The sequence below is a fragment of the Dermatophagoides farinae genome, chromosome 1 (genome assembly GCF_024713945.1).
Source record: "Dermatophagoides farinae isolate YC_2012a chromosome 1, ASM2471394v1, whole genome shotgun sequence".
In the NCBI taxonomy this organism is placed as follows: domain Eukaryota; kingdom Metazoa; phylum Arthropoda; class Arachnida; order Sarcoptiformes; family Pyroglyphidae; genus Dermatophagoides; species Dermatophagoides farinae.
Window position 1 is genome coordinate 6803371 of NC_134677.1, and position 16475 is coordinate 6819845.

At 29.9% G+C, this 16475-nt stretch overlaps 3 protein-coding genes across 5 annotated transcripts; all 3 read left to right on the forward strand.

Moving 5' to 3' along the window:
• The first annotated feature begins 383 nt into the window (after nt 1-383).
• LOC124492283 (alpha-Mannosidase class II b) lies at nt 384-6814 on the forward strand. 3 transcript variants are annotated; one of them, XM_075728879.1, is made up of 4 exons: nt 384-2311; nt 3114-3286; nt 3435-3864; nt 3976-6814. In XM_075728879.1, exons 1-4 carry the CDS (start codon nt 1910-1912, stop codon nt 6415-6417), a joined length of 3447 nt encoding a protein of 1148 aa, XP_075584994.1. In that variant the 5' UTR covers nt 384-1909; the 3' UTR covers nt 6418-6814. The 3 variants fall into 3 exon arrangements, with proteins under 3 accessions (XP_075584994.1, XP_075584995.1, XP_046911096.2); XM_075728880.1 differs by having other exon boundaries at nt 384-2028; nt 2155-2311; nt 3435-6814; XM_047055140.2 differs by having other exon boundaries at nt 3435-6814.
• Nucleotides 6815-6824: 10 nt separating this feature from the next.
• On the forward strand, nt 6825-11191 carry LOC124491484 (uncharacterized). The gene is made up of 3 exons (XM_075728892.1): nt 6825-9497; nt 9581-9773; nt 9847-11191. The coding sequence occupies exons 1-3, from the start codon at nt 9236-9238 to the stop codon at nt 11081-11083; spliced, it is 1692 nt and encodes a 563-aa protein (XP_075585007.1). The 5' UTR covers nt 6825-9235; the 3' UTR covers nt 11084-11191.
• A 107-nt stretch (nt 11192-11298) lies between these two features.
• Nucleotides 11299-16384, forward strand: Pcif1 (Phosphorylated CTD-interacting factor 1). The gene is made up of 7 exons (XM_075728884.1): nt 11299-11634; nt 11774-11883; nt 12418-14539; nt 14598-14857; nt 14921-15099; nt 15193-15601; nt 15658-16384. Exons 3-7 carry the CDS (start codon nt 12418-12420, stop codon nt 15808-15810), a joined length of 3123 nt encoding a protein of 1040 aa, XP_075584999.1. The 5' UTR covers nt 11299-11634; nt 11774-11883; the 3' UTR covers nt 15811-16384.
• The last annotated feature ends 91 nt before the right edge of the window (nt 16385-16475 follow it).

Genomic DNA, 16475 nt, shown 5'->3' on the forward strand with positions numbered 1-16475 from the left:
ACATATGCATGTTGAATAAAAACCTGATATGAATAATACAAATCCATTATATATATAAAAAACAAATAAAATCTCTTCCATTTGAAATCTGGTTTTTCATTTTTTATTTTGGCCACTGACATTTTGCATTTTTGACATACACACAAACAAGGAAACGAATAAATTTCCACCTACAATAATGAAACATTTAAAAATGCCATTGTATATTGCTATTGTGTGTGTGTGTGTGTGTTAGTGGGATAGAGAGAGAGAGAGAAACTATTAAACCAACCAAAAAAAAAACCAGAAAAGAAAAAATATATAAAACGAAGATCACGATAACCCGAAATGTGCATGTTCAAGCTTGATCATCATCATATTGTTATATGTCTGTTAAATGTATAGAGATTCCAGTTCTCATGGAAATCGATTTCTTTGGACTTTATTTTTTTTTTCTATACTGTGGTTGTTTGTTGAGCGTCGTCGTAAAAGTTTCAGCATAATATAAACAGCATTTAGTGTGATTTTATGTCCATCATGGTGGTTGGTTGAATTTTCCTCGTGGATCATGTGTGTGTGTGTGTGTGTTTGTTTGTGTTTATGTGTGAGGAAATAATATTTGAATAGTGAAGAAAAAAAATATATTTCGGGTCACCTTTATATATGATGATGATTTTGTCCATAACGAATCAATCATTGGATGTTTTTTTTCATTGTTTGTTTGAACATCTTGGCATAACATCTATTTATGTTAAAATACACGGTGTTGATAATATCATTATCATTTTAATCATGAATGTTATTGTGATCATGTTTCATTAACTCTCTTCCGAATCTTTTTTTTTTTGTTCATCAGTTTGTCATCATTATCAACATCATGATCATATATAGTTATGGAATCAAATGTGCCTGTGCATGTGATGATGTCTTTCTAAATGAACAACTGTGAATAGTAGCCATTGGAGATGATAATAATGTTTTCATGCACTTGAAATAATAATCGTCATCAATGTTTGTGTGATATGATATCCAAAATCATTGAGAGATAACTATAAATCTATGATAATGGTTCAATTATGGTGATGTGATTGTGATGATGTTGGTAACATTAAAAAAAAAAGAAAAAATCCAACATAATAAAAATAACGGTAAAGCATATCCTAATCCAACCTGAAAGAAAATTTTTGCCATTCATTTCATTCATTATATTGTTTGAAGACTCTTCGATAAAATCATTAAACAATACATATAAAAAAAATATATAGGTGTACTCGTATCCATTTTTTTTCTGTTCATTATTATTTCGTCGTTGTTGCACTTGTTGTTGTTGTTGTTGTATGCTTTGTTCGTTTTCGTGGATGTATGTGTATATTTGTTTTCCGTCCTCAAATGAGTTTTTTTTTTATTTGGGGATTCAATATTGAACGCGAAACTATTTTGTTATATCTTTCTGAATGAATGAATGAATGAATGATTAGCTGCAATAACCATCAATTGACTGTTCAAATTTATGTGCTTATGAATGTGGATGATTTATTTATAAATTTACGATGATGTTGATGATGATCATTCATGTATCCAATCAACGACTATCACGGCGACAATCATCACGTTTTTTTCTTTTCAATCGATTCAACGATCAATTTAGTTCATTTGTTAAACTATTAAATTTCTGTGTACTTATATATTTTGCCAAATGTTTCAATAAATATATTAGCTGCTGAATCATCATGTTCATTACGAATTGGTTTTCGTTGTATTCGAAAATTCGAACAATCAAATAAAAATAGAAAATCAATATATTTTGTGTGACACGATAAAATCCCGTTATCGATTGATATAGATGCCAATGAACAGCTAAATTTATTTTACCGTTCATTTTCTTTGTCAATGATTACCGTTATAATCGATTTTGATATATATCGAAAAAATGGCTCGAAGCAATCCAAGAATAATATTCTTATATCTACTATTCCCGGCCATATTTATCATATTCATATATTCGTTTATATTTGCTAAATTTTCAACAATCAATCAACCATATAGCAGGTATGGTCAAAATTATTCACCAACTATTGTAACAGATAATAATAAAAATAACAACAACAATGATAATCATACATTTGTGATAAAAAATGATATTTCTCAAAATGATGATAATTATAATAAATATAGCCCGAATGTTTTGAATCGAAATTTTTCGCAAGATGTACTCAAAACAAATAAAGAATTTGCCATACTTTTAAATCAATTATCCAATGATGATAATGAAACCTGGAGCGAAACATTGGAGCAACGTTTCAATAGTCAACATCCTCGATTCCCATTGAAGGTATGTTTAATTTTTGTGTGTGTTTGCAATTCTTTTCTTTTACAATATTATTTAGTTTTTTCATTTTTTTTGTGACCTTGATTCGCTCAAGGTCATAATGATATGAAAAATATGATGATGATGATGATGATGATGATTAGCATGGAGATGGAAATTATTTCCAGAAATAAATAATGAATACATCACTACACTAGTCTGTAGTTAATAGTCTTAGTTGGCTTTATAATGATGCTCCATTTCCTTATTATCATACAATTTGATTGTAAAGTACAAGTGTATTCGATGTATAAATGAGATGTTTTCTGTTTCGAATCTCATGAATGTTTATTTTTTTGTATTGTGAAGAAACAAATTATCTGCATATACAATATATATACGAATATTTTAATTTTGTTGGCTTTCTAAGCTATTTATAATAAAGGCTCAATTTATATTCATATCTATTTAGAAAAAAAAACTATGATGAAATAAAAATGCATAATCATAATGTCGTGATAATAATGATGATGATGATAAAATCTCGACCGAAACAAAAAAAAAACAATGTTTCGGCCTAGAAATGGACACAATAATTTTTTTTTCATAATTTCTATTAATAAACATGCACATAAAAACGTAGGCCATATATCTAAATATAAATTTATGAATAGAATTTAATATATATCTTATTTTATTGTTTATAATCATTATGGACGACATATATTATATTATTGATTTATGATGCATCCTAGATGATTATGAATATTATGAATAATAAATCATGTTGAAATTTTTTTTTTTTTTTTTTTGTTTCGAACAACAGGTGATCATTGTACCACATTCACATAATGATCCAGGATGGTTAAATACCTATGATCAATATTTTTATCATTATACATACTATGTATTAGACAATCTGGTTAAAAATCTAAACAAATATCCAAACATGACATTTGTGTGGGCAGAAATGTCTTTCTTTTCCCGTTGGTGGGATAGGTAATCAAAATTTTTCTTTTTTTTTCTTTCGCATGAATGTTTTTTTTTTTTTTTTTTTGATTTGATTGATGATTTTTATTTATATTGAAGTCTTGATATTTTTTCCCTTATTCAACGAACTTATTTATCTCTCTTTTTGGTTTTTTAGATTATCATCAAACAAAATGAAAGAAAGTTTACGAAAATTATTGAATGAAAGTCGATTGGAGATAGTCACTGGTGGTTGGGTAATGAACGACGAAGCTACCACACATTATTTCGACATGATAGATCAATTGATTGAAGGTCATCAATTTATTCGCACTGAATTGAAAATTGACACTCCATTACGTAACTCTTTTTCTGTCGATCCTTTCGGTCATTCGACAACATTTTCTTATTTATTACAAAAATCTGGCATCTCAAACATCTACATTCAACGAACACATCATGCATGGAAAAAATATCTATCAGAGCAACAATATTTGAATTTTTTCTGGAAACAACCATTTCAAAATAAAAACGATCGTCTCCCATTATGTCATATGTCACCATTACATTTATATAGCTTCAAATATGCATGCGGTCCAGATTATAAAGTATGTTTAGAATTTGATTTTCGTAAAATTTATGGCGAAAATTCTGAATCTACAGCAACACCATTAAATGCTACCAATTTAGAAACAAAAGCTAAAAAAATAATCAAACAGTATTCTAAACTAGGATCGTTATTTTCACATAATGTAGCTCTGGTATTACTTGGTGATGATTTTCGCTACAATTTCGACATTGAATGGCAGCAACAATATAAAAATTATATGCTACTTATGGACTACATCAATTCGAATGGAAAAAAATTCAATGATACGGAAATTACTTTTGGTACGATTGAAGATTATTTTACCACTGTCAACGACCGATTACCCATCAACCAAAACAATTATCCGATAGTGGAAGGTGATTTTATGCCCTATGCCGATGTTTATGTGGATTCTATATCCAGTTATTGGACGGGTTATTTTACTACACGTCCGTATTTTAAATCATTGAGTCGCGAACTACAACATTTGTTACGGTCGACAGAGATTTTCTATAGTCTTACGAGAAACTTTCTACGTCAACGTTGGAAAACCAATTATTTAAATGTTTTGCTTGATCGAGAATATAATATTATTTCTAATGCTAGACAAAATTTGGCTCTCTTTCAACATCATGATGGCATTACAGGAACTTCAAAAGACTATGTTATGGAAGACTATGGTAGACGTTTGAGTCATTCTATCAACAGTACGATGATTACTTTGGCCAAAATAGTGCAGTATTTAAATTTAGATATCGATTCATTTAACGATGTCAATAATACTGAACAGTTCATTTTCACTACATCTTATCGATCAAATTGGCGTACAATAACCAAGCAACTGGTGCTTAAAGTTCCCTCCGATCAGGATGGACTACGATTGTTGGTATTGAATTCACATACACAATTAGTAACGGAATCAATCAAAATATTTGCTGATGATCCATTCATACAGATTATAGACATTGAAAATAAAAGAAAAATTCCATTTCAAATTAATCCAGTATTCATAAATGGTTCGAAATTTTCATCAAAAATTTTTGAAATTGAATTTTACGATCAATTATATCCATTGTCAGTGAAAAATTATAAAATATTGACAAATGAAGATAGCCTTGATCCAAAAGTTACCATTTTCAAACATCATTCAGGACGAATCAATCATTCAAATGATCAAGCATTTTTATTCGAAACAACTAAAAATTTTCATTTGGAAAATGACTATCTGTTGGTCACATTAAATGCCAGAGGGTATATTGAAAAGATACATTTTAAACAAAAGAATTTGACAGAATATTTTGACATGTCATTCATTGCTTACAATTCAGTGCCAAAAAGAAGTGGTGCTTATTTGTTGAAATTTGTTCATCAAAATCCATATCCAGATTTATTTTTTTCACAAACACCAATCATTAATCTATTTAAAGGACATCTAAGCTCGACCATAATTGTGAATTATACTGATATTGCATATTCGATTAAATTGTACAACATTAAATCCGACATTGGTGCCGCCATTGAAATGAAACTGTTGATTGATTTGGAAGATAAAGCTAATTATGAAAATCAAGAAATAGTCATTCGTCTTGGTACGCATATTAATAATAATAATAACAACGATAATTATGACAATAGATTTGATGAAAAAAGGAAAACAATAAACAAAACCTTGTACAATCGTACATTTTATGTTGATTCGAATGGTTTTCAGATGCTTGAAAGACATTTCATTGATTCAATCGGCATCGAGGGCAATTATTATCCAATGACTTCGGCCGTATTTATTGAAGATGAAATACGTCGATTTTCCATACTATCATCGCATTCACATGGCGTAACTTCTCCACAAAATGGAATAATTGAAATAATGCTTGATCGTCGTATTTTATATGATGATAAACGAGGACTTAGTGAAGGCGTAATGGACAATATTCCTGCACAATCAAATTTTTGGCTAGTATTTGAACATGTTCACCATAACAATGGTCCATCATCATCATCAAACGGAAAAATATCACCACCAGTTTTATCTCGATTAGCTGATTCATTATTGTTATATCTAAATTATCCATCCATCACAATGTATTCATATCGTAGTGAACAAGAGGTGACTAAACGTTCGACAAAAAAATATTATCGAAATCGCTATTTAATCGCACCGAATAGTTTATGTCGATATTTCCTTCTAAATTTACGTACATTACCAATCAATGATAATTTTAATCATCCATCACAATCAAGTTTAATGATACTACACAATAGAGTTTCGTTACAATCATCAATTGAGCCATCATTAGATGATTATATTCCCAATAATATTTGTGGTGATTATCACAACAATAACAATTATGATGATCACGATTCACCATTGATTATATCATCATCTGGCACTATCAACAACCTGTTGCCAACAAAATCATCATCAATAACACATCTATTCAATGATGTACGTATAACATCAATGCATAAAACATTATTATCTGGTATGAAATGTTCAAATAAAATGATAAGCTCAATTTCGGAAATGAATATTCTACCATTTCAATTGGAATCATATAATGTAACATTTTAGTAATGAAGCATAAAAAGAATATAAATATCTACTACATAATAACCATAATATTACATTAACTAACACAGTAACTGCCTTATTTGACTTCAATAATGTGATAATAATTATATAACAAGAAAAAAAATGTACCATAAGATTATTCTCATTATTAATCAATTATGTTGATTTTTTTTAAAATATTGACCAATTATAACCATAAATATTTATATATATTTTGATTCAATACACCAATGATCTCATATATTAATTGATTTGTCATCAACACATGTTTTCTACTTTTCTCTTTCTCTCTCTCTCTGTTTTTTTTATTGTCGTTGTAATGTAATGATTTTAAATATATCTATATTTTTTCTTCTTCTTTTAATAATAATATAATAAAACAAAGTTTGAAAAAAAATTCAATTTGAAAAAAAACAATTTTTTTCCTGATGGTATTGTTGTTGTTTCACCAACTCGTTAATGCATTATTCGTTATTCGTTGTTTGACACATTTTTTTTTCTCTTCATTTACCTACCAAAGAATTCACAAAAACACACTTGTCCATGCATATATACAAACACAAACACAGAATTGATTGAACACCTGCGCAAAAATTTTCTTCTTGACTAACGACATGTATTACACAAACACACACCGAATGGTCATTGAAAAAAAAAATTTGGTCATTCGGTTTGTGTGTTAATGTGTCATGTTTCTAAAAAGAAAAATAAAAAAAGGAAAAAAAAGTTGCGCGTAATCACAGCCTTAAACTATCAGGTAGGTTAATGAGTTGTAATTACATACAATCACACACAGGTGTGTGTGTGTGTGAATGATGTATCGGACAAAGGTGACAATCACCAATGCTGTTGTTGCTGCCAAAAAGTAATGCACATTAGAACATTTTGACCGGAAAGACGAACGGAAAAAAAATTTGATGGTCAACGTTTTTTTTGTTTGAATTTTTTTTTATTAAATAAATTTTTTTTCCTGAATCTGACCACATACTTCTCCCGTTGTTTGTTGATCTACTTTTCCATTTTTCTTTTTTTTTTGAATTTGAAAGGAAAAATTTAAAAAATCGGAACCCCTTTTTTATATTTGCAAAAAAACTTCTTTTTTTTTGAATTACTTGTGTCAACATTCTAATCGTTACCGCAAGTTTTTTTTCTTCTTCACTTGTGATCTTTTCGTTTGTTTTGCTTGCTCTAAGCAAATAATTTTATGAGACCGTCATCAGAATTCTTTGAATAAAAAGAGGGTAAGAGAGAGAGAGAGAGAGAGAAACCATTGTTTCCGTCATCCGGTACCGCGAATAAAATGATTTCGGTAAATAAATATTAAACACAAAATAAATGTATAGAGTGATTGAGTCGCCTATATTGAAATGACGATTGATCTTAATGTTCATCGTTAGTTTTGTGGGCAATAATCTTTTTTTCTGCTTTTCTTTTTTTTTTTTTTTTTTTTTTTTTTTTTTTTTTTTTGGTGGTTGAAACTACCAACTTGTGGGCCAATAATAATATCATTTGGACCATCCAAAAATTTACCATTTGTTTGGTTCTTCGTTTGGTCCATCCGCGCTTTTCATACGAAGCTGGATATTATTGGTAAATAATATTGTACAATATATATGGTGTTTTACCATTCATATTTAAAGATTAAATCGTTATAACATTACAGAAAACACTATAGCTATAATTCTGTATATATGTGTGTCATATGTACATAAGTGTGTGTATAAATGTGTGTGTGTGTGTGTGTGTACAACAATGATTCAACCCAAGAAAATTATCGTCAACGTAAGTAAGCAATGACTAACATTTCTGATACCTGTTGAATATTTTCGGTTCAGTTTTGTTGTTGTTCATTTCATTTTTTCAGTTTACTTGTGGCATTCATTGATTACACTTGGTTTCGTTTATATTACATTTTATTTGGAATAGATCTGATTTTTTGAATCTAGTTTGAACCGCGTAAATAATCATCATTTTTTTTTTGTTCATTCAATTGTCATCTGGAATAGATTTTCATCAGTTTTTCTTGTTTTCTTTTTTTTTTTTTTTTTTGTTCGTACAACGACAATACGATAATTTGAAACAAAACACAAGACCTTTTTAATTTAGAACCTTGTGTGTGTGTGTGTGCTACTGTTTTTTTTCTGACAAATGTAATCGGCCAATATGTTAACAAAATACTACTGTTTTTTTTATGGATCATTCGTTTTGAATATATCATGTATAAACACCACCACCACATGGTCAGTGTACTAATTTATATGATGACTAAAGTGTTATTGATAATGGTCAACAGTTATACAAGTATTGCCACATTCAATTTTGGATTTTTTCTTGTACTAAAAAAAACAAATTCTCAATCCATGAGAAAATTTCAATTCTTGCTTCAGAATTAAAAGTGTAATTTTTCGAAAAAAAAATCAATCCATTCATCATTCAAGAACTTGATTACTGAATTCGTAAAAATTTTAATCCAGACAAACATGGCATTTTTATTCATAAATTTGTTATTAAAAATTTATCTGTTAACTATCTTATGGTCAAATCAATATATAGAATATGTTGCTGCTAAATTACCGTTAATGGAAGATTATGTGGTAGCACCAAAAGTTTCACAACAAACTCGTAAGTAATAAATGTTTTTTTTTTAACCTGTTGCATCTGTGACAACCAAACACAAACACACACACACACACACACACACACAGTTTGACACTTGTTGTTAGGTCAATGTACCTATGTTTCATGCAATAAAAAAAACTAACAAAAAATATAAGAAACTAATTCCTAGTTAATCTATGTTTTTGTTTGTTATGTGATCATGATCATGAACACATTTATAGAATGTGTATTCGATAAAGACGTTTATGAGATTGGAGAAAAATGGAAACCAACCATCGAACCATTCGGCGTATATTATTGTATTCTTTGTGAATGTATAGCTGTGCAAAGAAAAAATAATGAAGGTGACAATCGTGTGGTTGCCAAAGTACATTGTAGAAATTTCAAAAATGATTGCCCAAAGCCTACTTGTAACAATCCAGTATTATTGCCTGAACGTTGCTGTAAATCATGTCCTGGAGGTTTGTATTAATTTCGATTGTTTATTGTCAATAATAATAATGAGTCCAACTGACAAATAATTCCATTTTTTTCGCTTAATCAGATGTTAACAATATTGAAGATTTAATTGCTAGTCAAAAAATGGAAGAAGCATTGCTTATGAAAAATTTTCGTAAAAAATTCTATGCACTTCTTTCATCAAAATCATCAACAGCGCCGACAAATATGACTGCAACAACGAGAGCATTTTTCCATTTGAATAAACAACGGCTAGCGTTCATTATTAAAACTACAAGGTTAGTATACTATGAAACCATTGTATTGATTGATTTTTTTTGTCTAATTGAAATTCCCTAATGACAATTTTAGCCATCATAAACCGACTTATATACGATTTCAAGATCTCGATGATACAATCATTGAAGAATATATTGTTCTCGGTAACAAAAGCAATGGATCAAATAATCAATATGTTGTTTTTGGTTCTTGGAAAAAAGTTCCAAAACCATATCGTGCCATGATTCGTAATAGACATCTGAAAATTTCAATTTCATTTAACAAAGATTTTAATATGAAATCCTCATTGGTCGGTGTGATACGAAAACATAATACAGCCAATTCTGCTATACAGGAAATGTGGAACGATCAAAATCTCTATTATGAACTATTAGAATCAGGAGAATTTGGAAAGAATAAAATATTCCAAAACATGTTGAATGCAACTTCATTTGTTTCATATGAAGATCGTAATTCATTAGATCGTAAAGCAATGATGGATCAATCAGCATATCCATCGATGAATTCAATTAATTCCAATTACAAATGTTATTATGAAGCTCAGATCTACGATGAAGGTGCTCAATGGAAAAATCACAATGATGATTGTGAAATGTGTTTCTGTCAACGTGGTCGTGTTAAATGTGAGAGCGAAATCTGTCTAAAACTCAGATGTAAAGAACAAATTCGTGTTCCTGGACAATGTTGTCCCATTTGTAAAAACAAATTAGCTCATTATTCGTCGAAAAGGAATCAATCATGTTATTTTGAAGGTGAAAAACGATCTCATCTTATTGGATCAAGATGGCATCCATACATACCTCCATTTGGTTTTGATCGATGTACAGTATGTATGTGCACTAAATTAGCACAAATCGAATGCAAACGTAATGAATGTCCACCATTACCATGTGCAGAACGTGATGCTTATCGAGAAAATCCAATGGACTGTTGTAAAAAATGTCGTGCATCGACTAGATCAATGGAATCAATGAGTGACCAAGCATCGAATGATGATAATATTGAACAAGCTCTTGCAACAGGAAGTTGTCGTTTCAGGGGAAAAATTTATGCAAATGGTGACGAATGGAATCCAGCAGTTGATCCATATGGTGAAATTAGTTGCATAAAATGTCGTTGCAAAGATGGACTACATAAATGTCAACGATTAAAATGTAAACCATCACCACCAGGATGTCAAAAAATTCTTATCAGAGGTGAATGTTGTCCAGTTTGTGCCGATGAACAGCCAAAATTATTAGCATCGGATAATACATTTATTACCGGACGAAGACGGCTATCGGCTAAAACATCAAGAATACGATATTAATGCGGCTAAAAATGGCACAGAAACTAAATCTCTCAAATCTTTTGTAAATGTTTTTTCGGTTTTTTTAAAATCAAATTTTTCTATATATTTTTTTATGAACAGAAATTTTAACAAAATGAATTGAATTAAAAAATGAAAATTTTTTTTTTTTAATTTAAACAATTCGATTATCTATCACTAGATGACGTTGCATATTCATTAATATTTTCATGATAGTCAAAAAAGAATCGTGGATCCATCCTTGTGTCTGTTGGAATGATGAGTGATGCGCGTGAGTCACACAAACACTGTCTTTGTTTTTTTTTGTGTGTTTATTTGCTAGGAGCATTTGATGTATACAAATTCAAGAAATCAATGGAAATCAATGGACGCCATACTGCTATATATATTATTTATATATGCTTCTTGTTGGATATAATAATGATAATACATTGATGATAGTGGATTACTCAACATGAAGATGTATGCCATAATATCACATCGAACATAAACATCACAACAAACAAACAAACAAACAGTAAATAATAAATAAACATCCGAAAAGAAAATTGGTAATTTTGTATGTGTACGTTTTTTGATTCAAGAATTATCTTTTTGTTTTCATATATATTCTATATGTGTTTTGTTTCCATCTTGGGATTCATTTTGGTTTTTTGTTTAAAAAAATTTCTCCCATCAAAACATTTTAAGGCAACCAAATTTTCTTGGCAATAAAATAATTGAATAAATTAATTAAAATGTTTTTTTGTTGGCTTTTTCATCTTTCATTTTATAATTGATTAAATGAATAAAATTCAGTGGTAAGTTTGATTATATAAATTTTTTTTTTTTTTTTTTTTTGATTAAAATTCAAAATGTCATCCACAAATTCTATCTATTATCATTTGTTCTAATGAAAGCAATGTGTCAAAATATATATAGAATCTAAGATTTAAAATGAAAAAAATCTACATATCAATGATTATAGCTATGATAGATGGCAGCATTCATTTCAATATAAATATCAGAAAAAAAATCAAAATTATTAAATTTAAAAAAGTGAAAAAAATTTTATGGCGCCAAAATGAAAATGGTTTTGTTTTCGTATTGCGAAGGACATTGCCACACACACACACACACATGCATACATAGATAGATACACAAACATAGACATAGGAAATACAAGTTGTCGACGAATATGATAAACAACAAGTGTATGCGCTACAATATAGCATCGTATTTTACGATTTTATAATAATTTATTTATGTATTAATTAATTGTTTTAATTTATTTGTAAATTCTAATTTTTTTTCTCTCTTTCCTATTTTTTTCGACATGATCATACTATCTAAAGATGGCTAAAAGGGGTCGAAAAACTGAAACAAGTCCAAAACCTAGAAAGACTACGACGAACAATAAAAAAATCAATGTTACCAAATCAAAAGGCCGTGGAAGAGGTCGTCCATCAACGACGGCAACAAAAGCGACAAAAATAATTGAAAAAACATTGACGAAATCATCGAATGAATCTGCTAATATATTAACATCACCCATAATAAACACGACCAAAGCCAACAAATCAAATGTCAAAACTAACAAAACATCCAAAACAGTAACGGAATCAAAATCTAAAAAAACATCGATTAATAATAAAAATGAAGAAAAACTTGTTAAAAATGAAATTACCGCTACGAATAATAGAAAAACCTCGATAGCCAATAAATCAAAGCCAAAAAAAGCACAAAAAGTTTCGAAACCATCATCTGCCACCACTAAACGTGGCAGAAAACCCAAATTGAAAGATGTAGAAAAGGATAAAGATAAGGAATCCAATTCAAAGAAGAAAACAATCCGACCAAAAGCAAAACAAGTGTTTGAAGATGATGAAACGGAGGAAGAGGATAATTTGGCTGATGAAAATTATGATGAACCTAAAGATGATGAAATGTTAAACACCATTATCCAAGTACCTGTAAAAAAAACAAGTATCGAAGCCACCAGTGATATTTCCTTAACATATGGATTTGATAAAATTAGTGGTGAAACATTAAATAAGCTTGAAGAGAATCCAATTACACTTGCCAAATCATCATCCTATGATCATCATCATCATCATCATTCTGCTCCTTATCATTTTGATCATTCTAATGAACAAAATTATCTCGGTTCATTGTACAATAACAATATGAATCTAATTTCATCATCATCCACATCAGCATTTTCATCGGTATCGACAGCTATACAACACAATCAATTCGGTACAAATCATTTGACAACATCGTTGCCCAGTTACAATACGACTTCATCTCATTTGCAACATCATGGCCATGCAATGGCTAATGAGATAAACAGTGGGCCAACATCATTAGCCAATATACCCGTTTCTCCGACGACACCAACAGGCCCTGTTCCACCAACGCCACAACTTCATCATCATGGCCACCAATCATTGCTTTCACCACCACAAAATCAAAACAATGCGTCAGCAGCAGCAACCCTAGCTAACGATCCTTCTCATGATTTACCAAATGAATTACTACATCAAGGTTGGCGAAAAGTGTGGAGTAAACGTGAAGGACGATTTTATTTCTATAACAAAAACACAAATCAATCAATCTGGGAAATGCCTAAATTGTCTAACATTTATGATCCAATGACCGATCCATTGGGAATACAATCAGCTAATAATCCACCAATCAGTCAATTTCAGCCACCAATTCATTCCGATCATTTAGCACCACCCATCTATCAAACGCTTAACCCTGCATTCACTCCATTTGCTCAATATAAAAATGATGTGATGAGCAATGACAAGAAGACTATGATCGGACCATTTGATTTCGAAATTGAGCCCAATTGTTACATTTGGGAGGGATCGTTTTTCTACTATTTTCATCCTCATCCGGACATTGAATTAGCCAGGTATAATTGCGTTCACAAACTACGACAACAATATTGGGAGCTGTGTCGAACTCGGCAGACAATTGATCCTCCAAAAGATTCTTTTACGAAATGGATTCTCGAACGCAAAATTATCGACAAAGGATGTGATCCTATATTACCATCAGATTGTATAAATGAGTTATCTAATTCACTATATCGAGAAATCATGAGCGATATTCCAATCAAATTGGTTCGACCTAAATTCAGTGGTGAAGCTCGTAAACAATTATCTAAATATGCCGAAGCTGCAAAAAAAATAATCGAAGCACATCCAGTTTCGGGTCAAAGTCGAAAAATTGTCAAATGGAATGTAGAAGATGCATTCGATTGGATAAGGAAAACATTAAATGCAACATTTGAAGATTATATCGAACGATTGGAACATCTAAAGAGGCAATGTCAACCCCATATCGTCGGTGCGGCTAAATCATCTGTTGAAGCGATTTGTTTGAAAATATATCATGTTTCGGCTGAATATGCTCGCCGAATAAGAGAAATGAATCTTGAATTGGCTAAAAAAGAAGATCTTAGAGGTATATTATTACACTATTATGAATTTGTTTTAATTCTATTTCTATTTCTTATTCACAGAATTTTCCATGAGAATGAACAATAAAAAGATTGCATGCTATTCAGCTTATCTTATGTATCCTTGTCCAAAACTACCTCCTACACTAATGATCACCGAAAAAGAAAGTGTTATTCTTCGTTGTGGTAAGAATGCTGAAATTTTACGACTGAACACCAATTATCTGCAAAAATTAGAAATGTTATATTATTTCAATTGTCGCGATGACCGAAAATTTAACTATTTCTTAACACGTGTTTGGTGTCTTTTAAAACGATATCAGGTGATAAACGATTAAATTCAATTTATTCATAATTTGATTGATTATAAATTGTTACCATTATAGAGTTTTTACGACAAGAATGAAGGCCTTCCCTCACAGAATTCTCTTGCATTATCCGTTTTTGGGGCTTTAAACAAACATTTTGGTGTAACTTTTGAATGTTTTGCATCACCCTTGAATTGTTATTTTCGACAATATTGTTCAATTTTTCCCGATACTGATGGTTATTTTGGTTCAAGAGGGTAAGTTGTTTATAATGTTATTATTGTTAATTGATTGATTGATTGTGTTCCGATTTCCTGTTTTTTATTGAATTTTTTTTTGTTATATTGCAGATCGATACTCAACTTTTATCCAATTTCTGGTTCATTCCAAGCAAATCCTCCTGATTCGGAAGATTTGATCAATGCTACTATAACTCATTTTGAAAAATTATTGGAAAATTCAATGGAACCACTATCTTTTATCATATTCATTCAGGAAAAACCGGAAATATCGGAGAAAATAATCTCCAGGCTAGAGAGCAATAAATTTAAACGAATGCATTTGACTGTACAAGCATCGGAACACGAATATAGGCATGGTTTTCAGCATGTCAGCAATCAAAACGAAATTCATGTAAAATCACTTTATAATACCATCGTTTATTTTCTACAAAACGATGCGGGATTCCTAAAATGGGGCCCAACACCCGAACGCGTTGAAGAGCTTGTCGAATCGTTTAAACTTGACCGTGACAAAGAGGTAATAATTTTCAATAATTTCATTTCTATAATTATTGACAACATTTACAATTACAGCTGTCAATCGTATCACCATCATTTACATCGACCAATATTAATCCTACACAGCAGCAGCAGCAGCAACAACAAAATCCACAACAAACACAGCAACAGCCACCAATGGCATTACAGCCAAAATCAGAAACGGAAATTCGTCCAAATGGTATTTGAATTCGTTTTGTTGTTTTTTTTTCTATTGTTATTTTGCTGTTTTCAATATTATTCATCGATGATAATAAGTGAATATAATATCAAAACGGCAATTGTTTATTGGATTTTTTTTCCATCATCATCATCATCATCCCAAACATGTTGGCACAATTTTAACTGATATATATTTTTTTTATAGATTAGTTTTCATTATGTAAAATATGCCTTATGTATTTTTTTTCCATCACGCAATTATAATTATCATATATTCTGGAATTCAAAAGATTTTTTTTTCATATCTAAATTCAAAGCTATTTTCATTTGGTTGCAACTATATATTATAAATATGGCCATTTTCATTGAATTTTTTTTTTGTTTTGCATTCATTCATTTCATTTCATTTCTTATTGTATTTATTATTATTGAAATCACAATTGTAATTTCGTGAAAAAAAAAGAAATCTCTTCTTTAATAATGAAACTTCTGTAAACATTGTTTTTTTTCCATTGAAATGCTCCACTAATGTAATTTTTTTTGTTCATTTTGTACATTTATAATAATAACAATATAATAAAAAAAAATGGAGAATTTTTCATATCATTGTAATTGATCGTCATGCCGATAAAAGGAGAAAAAAAAATTGATTGAACTAGAATCTTAATGATCGATATTGAATATGATTCATA